General features: G+C 45.2%; 1 protein-coding gene across 1 annotated transcript in view; it reads right to left on the bottom strand.

Annotated features, from left to right (window-relative positions):
* itpr1b (inositol 1,4,5-trisphosphate receptor, type 1b) overlaps positions 1 to 15,413 on the bottom strand; it is a 140,447-nt gene that overhangs the window by 76,140 nt on the left and 48,894 nt on the right. Inside the window, 25 exon segments of the mRNA XM_036983368.1 lie at positions 2,500 to 2,684; positions 2,880 to 3,000; positions 4,428 to 4,556; positions 4,875 to 5,000; positions 5,198 to 5,287; positions 5,289 to 5,450; positions 5,617 to 5,817; positions 5,931 to 6,056; positions 6,255 to 6,392; positions 6,534 to 6,605; positions 6,714 to 6,878; positions 7,098 to 7,263; positions 7,353 to 7,407; positions 7,641 to 7,773; positions 7,980 to 8,170; positions 8,378 to 8,531; positions 8,628 to 8,769; positions 8,889 to 9,140; positions 9,289 to 9,483; positions 9,687 to 9,806; positions 11,437 to 11,609; positions 11,748 to 11,906; positions 12,053 to 12,194; positions 12,481 to 12,641; positions 12,735 to 12,834. Of these exon segments, the coding sequence (XP_036839263.1) occupies positions 2,500 to 2,684; positions 2,880 to 3,000; positions 4,428 to 4,556; positions 4,875 to 5,000; positions 5,198 to 5,287; positions 5,289 to 5,450; positions 5,617 to 5,817; positions 5,931 to 6,056; positions 6,255 to 6,392; positions 6,534 to 6,605; positions 6,714 to 6,878; positions 7,098 to 7,263; positions 7,353 to 7,407; positions 7,641 to 7,773; positions 7,980 to 8,170; positions 8,378 to 8,531; positions 8,628 to 8,769; positions 8,889 to 9,140; positions 9,289 to 9,483; positions 9,687 to 9,806; positions 11,437 to 11,609; positions 11,748 to 11,906; positions 12,053 to 12,194; positions 12,481 to 12,641; positions 12,735 to 12,834 (3,658 nt within the window).

Below are 15,413 nucleotides of genomic sequence, written 5' to 3'. Positions count from 1 at the left end.
TGGAGTCTTTGACAATTTTTTGTACCTTCCTCTGACACCGCCTAATATCTAGGTCCTTGATGGCAGGAAGCTTGGCCCCAGTGATGTACTGGGCCGTACGCACTACCCTCTGTAGCACCTTACAGTCGCATGCCAAGCAGTTGCCATACCAGGCGGTGATGCAACTGGTTAGGATGCTCTCGATGGTGCAGCTGTAGACATTTTTGAGGATCTGGGGACCCATGCCAAATCTTTTCAGTCTCCTGAGGGGGAAAATGTGTTGTCATGCTCTCTTGTGTTTGGACCATGTTGGTGATGTGGACACCAAGGAACTTGAAACTCTCGACAGGTTCCACTACAGCCCCATCGATATGAATGGGGGTCTGTTCGGCCATCCATTTCCTGTAGTCCACAATCATCTCATTTGTCTTGCTCACCCTGACGGAGAGGTTGTTGTCCTGGCACCACACTGCCAGGTCTCATCGTTGTCGGTGATCAGGCCTACCACTGTTGTGTCGTCAGCAAACTTAATGTTGGTGTTGGAGTTGTGCCTGGCCACGCAGTCGTGGGTGAACAGGGAGTACAGGAGGGGACCAAGCATGCACCTGAGGGGCCCGGGTGTTGAGGATCAGCGTGGCAGATATGTTGTTGCCTAACCTTACCACCTGGGGGCGGCCCTGCAGGAAGTCCAGGATCCAGTTGCAGAGGGAGAGGTTTAGTCCCAGGGTCCTTAGCTTACTTAATGAGCTTTGTGTGCACTATGGTGTTGAACACTGAGCTGTAGTCAATGAACAGCATTCTCGCATACCGTAGGTGTTCCTTTTGTCCAGGTGAAAAAGGGCCGTGTGGAGTGCGATTGAGATTCCGTCATCTGTAGATCTGTTGGGGCAGTATGCAAATTGGTGTGGGTCTAGGGTTTCCAGGATGAAGGTGTTGATGTGAGCCATGACCAGCCTTTCAAAGCACTTCATGGCTACCGACGTGAGTGCTAGTCATTTAGGCAGGTTATCTTCGCATTCTTGGGCACAGGGACTATGGTGCTATAAACATGTGGGTATTACAGACTCGGTAAGGGAGACGTTGAAAATGTCAGTGAAGACACTTGCCAGTTGGTCCGCGCATGCTCTGAGTACATGCCCTGATAATCTGTCTGAATGGTCACCTGTTTAAAGGTCTTGCTTACATTGGCTACGGAAAGCATGATCACACAGTCGTCCGGGAACAGCTGGTGCTCTCATGCATGCTTCAGTTTTTGTTGCCTTGAAGTGAGCATAAAAGGCATTTAGCTCGTCTGGTAGGCTCACGTCACTGTGCAGCTCACGGCTGAGTTTCCCTTTGTAGTCCGTAATAGTTTGCAAGCCCTGACACATCTGACGAGTGACAGAGCTGGTGTAGTAGGAGTCAATCTTAGTCCCGTATTGACGCTTTGCTTGTTTGATAGTTCATCTGAGGGCATAGCGGGATTGTTCTCCCAGTGTCTGCTGGAAAGCAGACAGAAACAGATTTTCTTCTAGGATTTTGTATGTGTCTAGCTCTATTCCGTTTATTTTTATCCCAAAAAAAGGTCCCTACTCCTTGCCGATGACAACCATACCCATAACATGATGCATCCACCACCATGCTTGAAAATATGAAGTGCGGTATGCTGTGATGTGTTGCTTTTGATTTGCCCCAAACATAACATTTTGTATTTAGGACATGAAGTTAATTTCTTTGACACATTTTTTGCAGTATTACTTTAGTGCCTTATTTCAAACAGGATACATGTTTTGGAATATGTTTATTCTGTACAGGCTTCCTTCTTTTCACTCTCTCATTTAGGTTAGTACTGTGGAGTAACTACAATTGTTGTTGATCCATCCTCAATTTTATCCTATCACATCCATTAAACTCTGTAACTGTTTTAAAGTCACCATTGGTGTGAGCAGTTTCCTTCCTATCCGGCAACTCAGTTATGAAGGACACTTGTATCTTTGTAGTGACTGGGTGTATTGATACACCTTCCAAAGTGTAATTAATGACTTCACCATGCTCAAATGGATATTCAATGTCTGTTTGTTTTTTACCCATCTACCAATAGGTGCCCTTCTTTGCAAGGCATTGGAAAACTTCTCTGTTTTTTGTGGTTTAATCTGTGTTTGAAATGTACAGATAATTGTATGTGTAGGGTAAAGAGAGGTGGTATTCATCATGTTAAACACTATTATTACACACAGAGTGACTCCATGCAAATTATTGTGTGACTAGTTAAGCAGATTTTTCCGACTGAACTTTAGGCTTGCCATTACAAAGGGCTTGAATACATATTGACTCAAGACATTTCAGCTTTACATTTTTTATTCATTTGTAAAATGTTCTAAAAACATAATTCCACTTTGACGTTATGGAATATTGTGTGTAGGCCAGTGACATACAATCTAAATGTAATCCATTTTAAATTGAGGCTGTAACATAACAAAATGTGGAAAAAGTCAAGGGGTGTGAATACTTTCTGAAGGCACTGTATTCCTGAATCCTCACCTGCAGCCTTTCTATGATGTTCCTGTAGCTAACGGACGCAGTGGCGTTGGAGTCCCTCCTGGGGGCGTTCTTGGCGGAGAGTCTCCAGCTCAAGATGGACTTGGTGACCACGTTGTTGGACTTGACAAACAGGTTGTTCACCTGGCTGTCCAGGTCCACTGGGATCGCGATGGCTCTGCTCTTGGCTGTGTGAAATGAAACAGTAGGACGCAAACTTAAGAGGGATGCTCGTTTTTTTTTTACTTTTTAAAATATGTATTTTTTTCTTCTAGATGACAGATAAAATGAGCTCATTGGCTTGACTATTAAGAGATGTACTTCTTTGACTTTATCAAGATAGTGTTTGGGTAACAGGTGGAGGCCAATTGCAGGTATCTTACCCACGTCAGAGAGCACCTTGATACAGGCCTCAACGGAGGCCTTCTGAGTGGGGTTGAGCCAGTTGCAGTGGTATACCCTGAACACCCCCTGCAGGAGCTGTACAAACACCGGCTGACGAGTCTAAGAGAAAGCGCGAGAGAGAGAGAGAGAGAGAGACACAGACAGACAGACAGACAGACAGACAGACAGACAGACAGACAGACAGACAGACAGACAGACAGACAGACAGACAGACAGACAGACAGACAGGAAGTAAAGACAGTAGATATGAGAGGAGAAAAGACATCAAAAGACAAGTCAGAAGCTGCACATTAAACAAAGCTAAAATCCCCAGCAGTGATCAACAAAGGCTTTTGTGGTTTATCACAGACCATATATCTAGAACCCAGTTTCCCCAACGTGAGGGTGCCATCAGACACAAATTGAGTCATGTTCAGCAGGAAGAAATCAGAGAAAACCTTTGAAACCGAGAAAGCATTACCTGAACGTTTATTTACGTTTCAAAGCGTTTTCTCCTGTTTGCCCGTACAATTCTCAAACCTTGAACAGTATGTACTGTAAATGTGCTATAACACACAGTATGTAAGAGGGTCTAACACTTCTAGTATGTCTGTTGGTTATCACCAGGATCAGCTCAGGTCCCAACTACTACTAGACCAATGTCTAATACATACAGTATCACCGCTACCACCAGGACCAAACAACACCCTGTGAACCAGCTGCACACAAACCTACGGTACAATATACTGTATACCTCAGTTATCTTTCCCAGAATGCTTGCCTGTCATGGGAGAGAAGGGAATGGATATCATTATGGCGGTTCACATCAACTGGTGTATTGAGTCTAATAGGATGTGGGATGGTGGAGGAAATGGGTTGGAAAGGATGTGGAAATGACTATAAGAGAAACTAAACCTAATACAATCTAAACAAACACATAGTTCCTTACAGGAATTGGTATTACTAGACAACTCCAGGAGGGATTGCAAAACCCTTAGAGTGAAGTGGACAAATCTTCTCCTACACATGTCATACATCCCAACCATTTATAGTAGGCCACAGAGTGATTTACCATTCGTTACGTGACATTTGCAATTATATCCCAGCAAACACATCCCAGTTATCTTGTGAAAACAAGCCTAAAGATCTGTGAAGGAACTGAGGGGAGGATTCTAAAGCATTTGCACACGCCATCTGTAGAGAATTCTTGGAAGGTGCTGCTGACTCAGTTCTGTGAAGACCAGTCATTGAGGAAACGTCTGGCTGCTCTATGACTGCTGGTAAGGAACACACCCAGGGGATGGAAAACCAATTACAATGGGACTTTTACTCATACTTACATACACCTGACGTGCCAGCTATTTGAAGCAAAATGTCATATATTACATGTTAACTGTCAGTGTAGAGCCTTTGGGGATAATGTTTCTTACACACAGACGAGGAAGTTAACAGAAAATGATTGATGACCAGATTTCTCCCAACAGCGTAGAATATCCACCATTCAACTGCTTTTATTTAGTGTTATATGTTACGGTGGTCATGGATACCTGCAGACTGGTGCTCTGGTCAGAGAAGGGCGAGCTGAAGAAGGTGGTGACGATGCTCATGACGGTCTCTGTCACGTAACCCTCCAGAACCGTGTCTGCATGCTTCCTGTCACTGGTGTTGTTGCACACCTACAGACAGCAGACAACGGACAACCAAGGTCAACCTGACTCACTCACCAGACAGACGTGGGTAATGGGTGAGCATTCACTGGATCACATTTCCTGGATCCTCACAGGAAGGAGGATAGAATATTGTTACTCCACGCTGTGATCTCACAGTGCCTCTCAGCAGAACACTCCCAGGAGAACATATAAGGCTAACTTTATTTTTGAGAGTCTCCCTGTAGAATGCTCAGCAGACTATCAACCAGGTCTCAGTAACATGTCACCAGCATGCCTGTTGACTAGCCATCAGATATGGAAGAGAGGTGATGTGTGTTTGTTTACCCTGCATATGTCCACCAGGAAGTTCTCAAAGAGCTTCCACATGTGGTTGCTGGTGTAGATCTCCTTCATCTCCACCTCTGTGTCCACGTAGCAGTGGTTCAGGAAGTTGATGTAGGCTATCTTCACCTGGAGAAAAAGTTAAGAATGAACAACTTCATAGGTGCCTAAGTACATAATTATCCCAAGAGCCCAGAATGGTCATTTAACTTGCTGCAAGAAGCAAATGTTCAAATGAGTCACATGAATACAACATGTACACCAGGCTCTTTACTTTTTCAGTAGACTACCAATGCATGCCTTTTAACTCTTCGTCAATCACTCACCTCAGGGATGCAGTCCTCATGGGTGACCACCCTCACTATGTCATCCAAAGGCAGCAGAGAGTTACACTTAATCTCAGTGTAGACGTTTTTTTCCCTCGGTGCAGACAGCCAGCAGCTCTACCAGGTGGATGTGGTACCTCAGAGCGCTGTTCTCATCCATACGATCCCGCTCCGACCGCATCATCGTGACCAGGGTCTGGAAGGACGCACGGTCGTTGTAGAACACCAGGACGTCCTCGCCCGAGTTCACCAGCTGAGCAGGAGGAAGACAGAGACTGTAGTTATCAGATGCTGCTGACACATGATATAGATTTGAACAAATTTCTGTTTGGGTAGTATTACAGGTTTATATTGCTAAAATGCATAATGTGTTACATTTGCATTAGAATCATGTGTGCACTGTAATTATGGTGTCCCACCTCAGCCATGACGGTGTCCTGACACTTCTTGATGAACTTGTTTTCGGCTTTGACAATGGTTTGAAGGAATTTGAGGTACTGGACATGGCGGCCATGCGTCTCGGTGCAGTGGATAAAGTGCTGCACCACGCGCTCGTTGATCTCACTGCACAGCTGGAAGTTATTCATGAAAACGTGCTGCATGGTGACTGCCTCCAGAATCTAAAGAGAAGGTGAAATAGAAGCATCAAACTAGTGGACTTATTGGTATGGGAAGGATGGGGTATCACTGGTTCCTCCCAGCCCTAAGCCTTTCCCCAGGAAAGTCCACTCACCCCTGGGTTGAGGAATAGGTTGATGTGCTTATGCAGCAGGATCTGGTTCTGCTGGTTCCCTGCACAGAAGTTCTGGAGGAACTCATGAGCCTGCTTCATGATCTCCTGCATACGGACGTCCTCGCCCTGGAGTGTTCATCATAAGTACAGGCAGACACACATCCAAAGAGCTGCAGCTATCATTCAAACCTTCCACAAATGAAATAATTTACCAAGCTTATGTACTGTACAACTCTATGGCATAAATGCTCTAGTGTTTTCTTCATGCCTTTTTGGTCAGGATGTGTTGAGAGTATAGGTCTGGCTCATCATATTCTCCAGTACCTTCTCATAGGGGATCTGCAGTAGCTCCAGCACCACACTGTGGGCCCCCATGTTCCTCAATAGTCTCTGTTGCTGCTTCTTACTCTTCTTCCCCGATGCTCCCTCCTGGACACACAGCTTACTGAGCCGCAGCAGGATCTGAACACAGGGGAAGAGAGAAGGGGCTCAGAGACTGTCTGCCTCATACATCTCTAATGACTGACAACATCTTAAAAGAGTGAAGGCACTGACTCCTTACACCACCAACTCAGAGATGAGAGAAAATGAAGAAGATGGTACCTCCTTCATAACCCTGTAGTTGTAACTGCTGTTGCTTTCCTCCTTCTTTTTGTCAGAGCCGCCTGAATCCCCCTGCACATGGACAGAGTTAGAATGAGAGCTTGTTCATATTCATGTGAAGCATTCCAAAAAAAAAGAATTGAGATGTACAATAATCGTTGGGAAGTTTTGACCAAATACCTTCTTTTTATGGTCGGACTCTGAGGGTCCGTCCCCTCCGTCATCGTCCCCCTGCCTCTTGTACACCCACAGCTCCGACTTCTCCACGATGGAGCGCAGCTGGTCCAAGTCGGACTTGATCTGTTTGTAGTTGTCCACATCTTGACTGGTCACCAAGAGCTGGACCTAAGGGAAGAGGAAGCGCTATAACTCAGTTTAGACTTAAGTTTAATCTCCACAGCAAGCTAGGCCTTTAATAGCCTTGTAATCAAATTACTTTAATGCTCATTCATATGATGCCTTTCTAACTAAAGATACGATTCTTGATGAGTGTGCGGAAAACTGATACAGTGGACCTGTGAGTTCTTGTGGCTGTGGCACCTGTGGGTTTGGTCGGAGGCCTACCTGTTTGAAAGCCATGAGGACTTCCTGTCTCTGGCTGAAGTGTCTGAAGAGAAGCTGGAGGGCCCCAGACACCAGGGGAGGGTAGTCATGCATGGTGAGGTGCAGTAGCACCCTTAGGAAGGTCCTCCCTCCATGGTCATCCAGGTCCAGGGGGGTGTTCTCCTCACTGCAGAGCAACACACCAGGCTCAGACACTGAGGACTGAGTATCCCAGTCTTAAAAACAGTCCTTTTGCTTTAAAATTAGAGGGTTTACCTTCCTCCAAAGATTGCCTCTGCCTGCTCTTGTATGTTCTCAAAATCTAGAGCCCCTAACAAAACAAATGAAGCATTTACATTCTTGTGAAACCCGTTTGAAGGCTATACTTCACTTTAGAAACCATCGACTACACAAATGAACTTGAAAAATATCTGAATATAAAAATGTAATACAAATACTAAGGGTGTAAGGACATGTGGCATCTGTTATGTCTGTAGTGTCTGTAGCTTGAGGGTAAAAGCAGTAAGAAAGAAAAGGCAAGGCTATGGTTCTCAGTATGCTGACCTGTCATATTATTTCCATCTTGACTAGCACTAGACAATGTATTATCACCCTGAGGGTTACTCTCATCAAACTCTCGCTTGAAGATGCAGAGCAGGCAGGAGATCCTGTAGTCCAGCCGCACATTCAGAATGAACTGGTGGGCAGGAACAGAGCACATCAGTTGGTTAAAACACCAGGCTTTGGAGCACACCACTAAGAATAATCATACGGAGAAAAATAGGTCCTTCATCTAGATTTTGTACACATTTGCATATGATACTATGGGAAATCAAAGCCAAGATATTTGGAAACAACATCAGAAAATCTATATAAAAGACCAGATGACGGGGCAGACGTTACCTGCAGGATCTCGATGATCTTGAGCTTGGTGTCCATCACCATGATGTCCTCCCTCTCCGGCTCTGTCTGGGTCTTGACCACACCCTCCTCCGGCTGGTGGGTGGGGGTGATGGGGAGGAAGCCCCCCCCTCGAAGGACCACCTGGGTCATCAGCTCCCCCACCCCATGGATAGACTTCATCACATTACTGCCTGTGGGGACACACATACACACAAAAACACACACTCAGAGTTGAACTGGGGTGCTTACTCACACACAACACAATAACCAAACCTAATTAACTCCCACATGATTCCTCATATAAGGGAAGGGTATTGAGAGCGAGAGAGTGCACCTCAATTACACTACATCAGTAACAGCCAATACCAATTGACAGACAAAAGAAGTCGGGTGTTCACCTTGTTTTTCCTCTCCCTTCTCCAGCTTGGTAATGGGGTAAATGGTGCTGACATGAACACAATCCAAGATGTTCAATAAGATCTTAGTCAGTCGCAGCAGGTCACTGAAGTTATAGAAGCCAAAGTAAATGAGGTTCCTTGCCAGGTTCACTACCTTTTAACAGAGAAAAGTGAAAATGGAAGTGAGATAATTCCCCATATTAAACATTCTCTCTGGTTGACACTTTGTGATGTTTCCAGAGAAAACTACCTCGAAGGTGAGCTTGTTTTTCTCTCTGTCGTCAAAAGGGATGTTCTGAGACACCACAGACATCAGGTAGTTCTCCACAAACTCCATGGTCAGGCAGAACCTTTCCTTGATCTCATCTCTGGTGGTCCCATCATTGTCGTAGCTTAGAAAGTGAGAGAACATTCTTGTGTAAAGGCTCAGAGGTAGCCTATAGAGGAGCTCAGGTAAAATGCAGAATACCACTGATAGGACCCTAATAACACGTTCATAAACCCCACTCACTTGTCAATGGCGATCTTGGAGGGGATCTCGGACCAGAGGCGTGCGTACTTGACTGGCGTGACCTGTTCCTGGGGGTCGCGGTCCACGTGCATGTGCAGCATCATGCGGCAGAAGGATGCCCTAAGGTCATAGGGCAGGTCCTCGTCAGACATGCAGCGCAGGATCAGGTCCACGTCTAGCTGGCCAGAGATCTTATTGATGGCCAGGTACTGACGGTCCAGACACATCCGCGCAAACAGATTCAGCTGGTACCTGCAGGGGGGAGAGGAGCATACTTTAACATCTGGTCGGGGTATTAGTCTGAAAGCAGGCTATGTACATACTCTACATCCAAAAATGTCATTGCACCCATAATCCAACCTTAAATCCTTCTGAACCCTGTAAGGTGCTAAACCCCGACCTGTAGTAGCTGACCACCTCCTGGTCCTCCTTCTGGCCCTCCTTGGCGTCCTGGGCCAACTCTCTGACACTCTTGCTCCTGATCTCCTTGCAGTTGTCCCTCCAGAAGAGCCACACCTCCTCCTCGTCCTCCTCCGTCTCTATGGGATTCTCCCCCATTGTTACAGCCTCAATCTCAAAGCGCGACAGAACTAGCCTGGTTGGCGGCAAATAAAACAGACAGTCAACATAGTGCAAAGTAACTGCAGAAAACAATGAATACTGAAACACACATTGGTCTTTGTTTCCATAATCAATAGCATTACTAATAACACTATATTGGAGACAATCTAATTAGAAAGCATCAGTATAATGTTCAAGCATGCACACACCCACGCTCATGTTTTTAGTGGGGTTTACTTAGTCTCGATGAGGATGTCTGCGTTGGATGGGTCCAGCACAGCGTTACAGATGAGCTCCTGTGTCACTGGGATGGACTTGTTCATGGACACACACAGATCAGACAGGTAGTCCAGAAACCTGGAGATGAAGGTCAAAGAGAAGGGGATGGTCAACATACAGGTCCAGCTGCCTAGGAGGAGGCATACACCACTGCACTGGATTAAAACTCACGTTGGTGCTAAACTGAAGAACAGGGCTACCGTACACAGAGCTACCGTAGACAACCTTGGCCGAAGACAAGAAGAAGTACACCCGCTATGACCTCCGCAGAGACAACAAACGAGCAAAAGGACAATATGGGAATAAGGTCGAATCATAATACACAGACGCCCGCCTCATGTGGCAGGGGCTGCATTCCATTACTGATAACAAAGGAAGACCCAACCCTGCCCAACGATGCCTCTCTAGCAGACAAACTCAATGCACGCTTTGACAACAACATTGAGCCGGGTGTGAGAATTGGGTGATCTCACTCTCTGAGGCCGACGTGAGAAGGGTCTTTAATCAGGTCAACACCCGCAGGGCTGCTGATGGTACTCCAGGGTGCGCTCTAGGGGCATGCGCAGAACAGCTGGCAAGCATATTCACAGTTATTTTCAACTTCTTCTTGCCCCAGTCTGTAATTCCCATGTTTCAAAATGACCACAATCCTTCCTGTTCCAAAGAATTCTAAGGCTTCATGCCACAATGACTCTAGCCCTGTAGCACTCACTTCTGTAATCATGAAGTGCTTTGAGAGGCTGGTTATGGCACACATTAACTTCATCATCTCAGCCACCCTAGACCCACTCCAATTTGCATACCACCCCAACAGATCCATAGATGACGCAATCTCAATTTGTCCACACCGCCCTCATTCACCTAGATAAGATCAATAACTATGTGAGATTGCTGTTCATGGACTACACACTATTGTCCCCTCCAAGCTCGTCACCAAGCTTAGGACTCTGGGTCTGAACACCTCCCTCTGCAACTAGAACCTGGACCTCCTGACGGGCCGACCCCAGGTGGTAAGGGTAGGCAACCTCTCCTCCACCACGCTGACCCTTAACACAGGGGCCCCACAGGGGTGTGTGCTTAGTCCCTTCCTATACTCCCTGTTCACCCACGAAAGTGTAGCCACGCATGATTCCAACACAATTATCAAGTTGACTGATAACACGATGGTGGTAGTCTTGATATTCTTGTGTTTTTTTTCTAATAATACATTGTTATTGATGCTTGCATTGTTGGGTTTTGAAAGGCATGTGACATTAAAACTTGAAAACTACAACAGTGCACTAGTCTACAACAGTGCACTAGCCAGTATCCACAGTACAGGCTCCCAGAGTAGGCTTATTCAGGCTCTATGACCTGCTACAGCCCTGTGCTGCTGGAAACAGAAGGCTCCAGTCCCGACACAGTCCCCCTCCCAGCTCCATCAGACCCCAATAAAAGCCCCCTTTATCCAGACCCTTGGATCAGCATGGTTCTCATGTCGCCAGCAGCACAAGACTGGAGCTCGACAGCACTAATGACAGCAATTACCTCCAGTGCCAGGGTCCAAAACAATCCCATCCTCTGATACCCTCATGCATACATTTGAATATATCTACATCTACTACATTCCCTGGCTGGTGCTGTACAAACAAACTTCCCCCCACAGACAACCTTCTGAATCAGGCCCATGGCATGCCCCCATTCTATCGCCCCGTCCTCTTGGGCTCACCTGGGCTCCCGGTTCTTCCTGACCAGGGTGACAAAGGTGTCGATCTCTGCGGCCGTGATGTGTTTTTCCAGAAGCTTGCGGTTGTTGTGGAGCAGGGCAGTTATCGTGTCCTCAGCCAGAACGTCGTAGCCTATCTGCTTCTGCATGAAGCGGAACTGCTTGGCTATGTACTCCTGTAGAGGGGGAGTCAGTGAGGGTCAGGACCATTCTAATGCACAACTAACAGGTTAAGTATATTTAGCCTTTTAGCTAGCACATTTCTGCTGTGTGTCGGAGTTGATTGATGCAATCAACCAGTTCTGCCCACCGACCTGGTTCTTCCTGTAGTCTTGTTGGGAGTGTCGTAATACCCGGTAACAGAGCCTGCAGATGTGCCTGAAGGGGGCGTGGCGCTGGTCACCAAGCTCTTCCAATCGCAGCATAGGACCATCCCCACTGTCCGTGAACGGGGCTTGGAGAAGTTTGAAAATCTAAAGAGGGATATGGATTCCATATGTCATTTAAATTGTGACACTCAAATTGACAATGTGGAGAGGTCACCTTAACATTGACTCATTGTCATAAGTACCCCAAGCCCAAAGTAGATGATACTACCACAGAGTACAATGAGCTGTACCTGTTTGAGGATGTTCTGCTCCCTCATGAGTTTCTGTCTCTCTCTGTTGGGCTTGTTGACCATGATCTCCAGCACGTCCTGGCCAGTGTTGGGGATGTCACACACGAAGAAGACCAGGTCCTCCAGAAGCTTAGTGACAAACCTGGAGACCAGAGAGACAGGGCCAGGGAGGAATGAATGGTTCCACCAGGAACCCAAATAACACCCACTCCTACAGCCAGCCTCTCTAGAGAGAGGAGCCACGGACAATAGCTAAAAGAGAAAAACTATGGAATACCCAGTGGACCTTAAATGATGACACATCTCAACGTGAAAAATAATACTTCTACCAAATGTTAAAAGGCCAACAGCAATTTCTAAAATGACTTTCAACCTACCAGATATTTACAACAATGTTGTACAACATCTGTTTCAAACACACACTTTACCTCCTCTCATTCTGTGTTATAGTGCCCTTCTCCAGTTTCCCAGCAATGGATGCCAACACTTTACTGGCATCGTTGGCCAAGTCTAAGTCTCTGACTTCCGCTGGGGGGACAGGCACTATGGCAAAGGCCTCTTTGTCTTCTTTAACCGCTGATGTGCCAATCTAAAAGAACGATGTGTAAAAACATACTTTGAATAAATAGATTTTACAAGTCCGATCAAAGGTCACACACTAGTATCCTTCCCAGCCACTTACCCGTAACATGACAGGCTTCTCCTCCTCCTTGTCAATGGGGTTGTTGGTGCTGTGGACCCATGTGTTGGTGCAGAGGTGTCTGAGTCTCACAAAAGAGTTCCTGAGGGAACAGGACAGAGCAACTCAGAGGACCGCACCAACACAAAAAACAACAACAGTCCACTAAACTAGTCAACCTCTCTATGATAATTCTACTAAGAGGCCTTTATATGCAAAATTATGTTTGTGGATAGTAATTCTTCAGGTGATTATTTTTTCCGGTGTCAACCTTACAGTAGCCTTGAAAAGTGAACTTTGTTTAAACATTTATATTGTTTGCAGAAGTATTTGGGATTACTAGGGAATACCAACCGTCTGTAATGCTCTTTCAACTTGGATGGGGAAAAAATGCTGTCTTATTAAACCAAGCCCTGTGAGGACAGAATGGGACGCTCAATAACGTACGTCACTCAATTTCTCAGAATCTGCTCTTGATGCAAGAGCTCAACTGTAGACAACCGTGCATGGTGACTCTGCATGGATATAGATGGCTGAGTCAGGACAGGAGATTCTTCAAAGTAGCCACCTTTTGCCTTGATGACAGCTTTGTACACTCTTGGCATTCTCTCAACCAGCTTCATGAGGTAGTCCCCTGAAATGCATTTCAATTAACAGGCGTGCCTTGTTAATACTTCATTAGTGGAATTTTTTTCCTTCTTAACGCGTTTGAGCCAATCAGTTGTGTTGTGACAAGGTAGAATTGGTATACAGAAGATAGCCCTATATGGTATAAGACCAAGTCCATATTATGGACTTACTTCATTACTATAGTGGAAAACATGAAGGTCAGTCAATCCAGAATATTTCAAGAACTTTGAAAGTGCAGTCGCAAAACCATCACGTGCTATGATGAAACTGTCTCTCATGAGGACCACCACAGGAAAGGAAGACCCAGAGTTACCTCTGCTGCAGAGGATACGTTCATTAGAGTTACTGACCTCAGAAATTGCAGTTCAAAAAAATGCTTCATAGAGTTCAAGTAACAGACAAATCTCAACATCAACTGTTCAGAGGAGACTGTGTGAATCAGGTTTTCATGGTTGATTTGCTGCAAAGAAAACACTACGAAAGGACACCAATAAAAATAAGAGACTTGATTGGGCCAAGAAACACAAGCAATTGACATTAGAGCGGTGGAAATCTGTCCTTTGGTCTGATGAGTCCAAATTTGAGATTTTTGTTTCCAACCGCTGTGTCTTTGTGAGACGCAGAGAAGATGAACGGTTGATCTCTGCATGTGTGGTTCCCACCGTGAAACATGGAGGAGGAGGTGTGATGGTGTGGGGGTGCTTTGCTGGTGACACTGTCTGTGATTATTTAGAATTCAAGGCGCACTAACCAGCATGGCTACCACAGCATTCTGCAGCGATACGCCATCCCATCTGGTTTGCGCTTCGTGGGACTATCATTTGTTTTTCAACAGGACAATGACCCAACACACCTCCAGACTGTGTAAGGGCTATTTGACCAAGGAGGAGGAGAGTGATGGAGTGCTGCATCAGATGACCTGGCCTCCAGAATCACCCGACCTCAACCCAATTGAGATGGTTTGGGATGAGTTGGACCACAGATTGAAGGAAAAGCAGCTAACAAGTGCTCATCATATGTGGAAACTCCTCCAAGGCTGTTGAAAAAGCATTCCAGGTGAAGCTGGTTGAGAGAATGACAACAGTGTGCAAGTCTATCATCAAGGCAAAGGGTGGCTACTTTGATGAATCTCAAATATAACATTTATTTTGATTTGTTTAACCCTTTTTTGGTTCCTACATGATTCCATGGTTATTTCATAGTTTTGTCGTCACTATTATTCTACAATGTAGAAAATAATACAAATAAAGAAAAACCGTTGAATGAGTAGGTGTGTCCAAACTTTTGACTGGTCCTGTATATCAATTGGTTGTTCAAACCACCTAAAACCAACTTAGTTATTGATAATGGTAATAACGTTTAGAGTGGGCTCTCACCACTAGTGGGTGTGATGACTTTCTGTAACATCCTCAAACAAGATGTATGAAAATCTAGTTCCAAAATACAAATACTTTGATGTTTTGTGTGCCAAAACAGCAGTGTCAGCAAATCAGCTTCTTTGTTGTTCAACGCGATGTGCCATTTATAATGGCTGCTGTAGCTACTGCTACCTAGCATGAGGACAAAAAGGGCAGTTTTCTGGAAAAAAAATTGCAGTATTTCAATCTTCCCAATGTATCGGTTTGGATAAAGGTAACATTTGGAGTACAGAGGCATATCCCTATATCTATATTTTTTATTTTTCTTTAACAAGGCAAGTCAGTTAAGAACAAATTCTTATTTACAATGTTTACATTGTAAACACAATTTAACCAACACCCATCTATTTTTGTGGCTAACTGGACCTACCAATTGGTTTTGAATTACTGAAACCAAACCATAAGAATTGAATAAAAAGTATTTTAATAAACATGAAAAAGGTGAACGTAAGAGACGCTCAAAATTTTGGATAGGCTACATGTCATATTAAACTGCATATAAACACTCTAAATAGGTCAGGAGGCAGACAGGGAGCCTAAAAAAGAAATGAATTATTTAGGCTATATTATTTCAATTATCTCAAGGCTATAGCCTACAAAGAAATACATTGTGAAGTATTTGCGAGTACGACAC

Source organism: Oncorhynchus mykiss, chromosome 7 (genome assembly GCF_013265735.2).
Source record: "Oncorhynchus mykiss isolate Arlee chromosome 7, USDA_OmykA_1.1, whole genome shotgun sequence".
NCBI classification, from domain to species: Eukaryota; Metazoa; Chordata; class Actinopteri; order Salmoniformes; family Salmonidae; genus Oncorhynchus; species Oncorhynchus mykiss.
The sequence above is the reverse complement of the archived record's forward strand: the minus strand, read 5'-3'. Positions and strand labels throughout refer to the sequence as shown.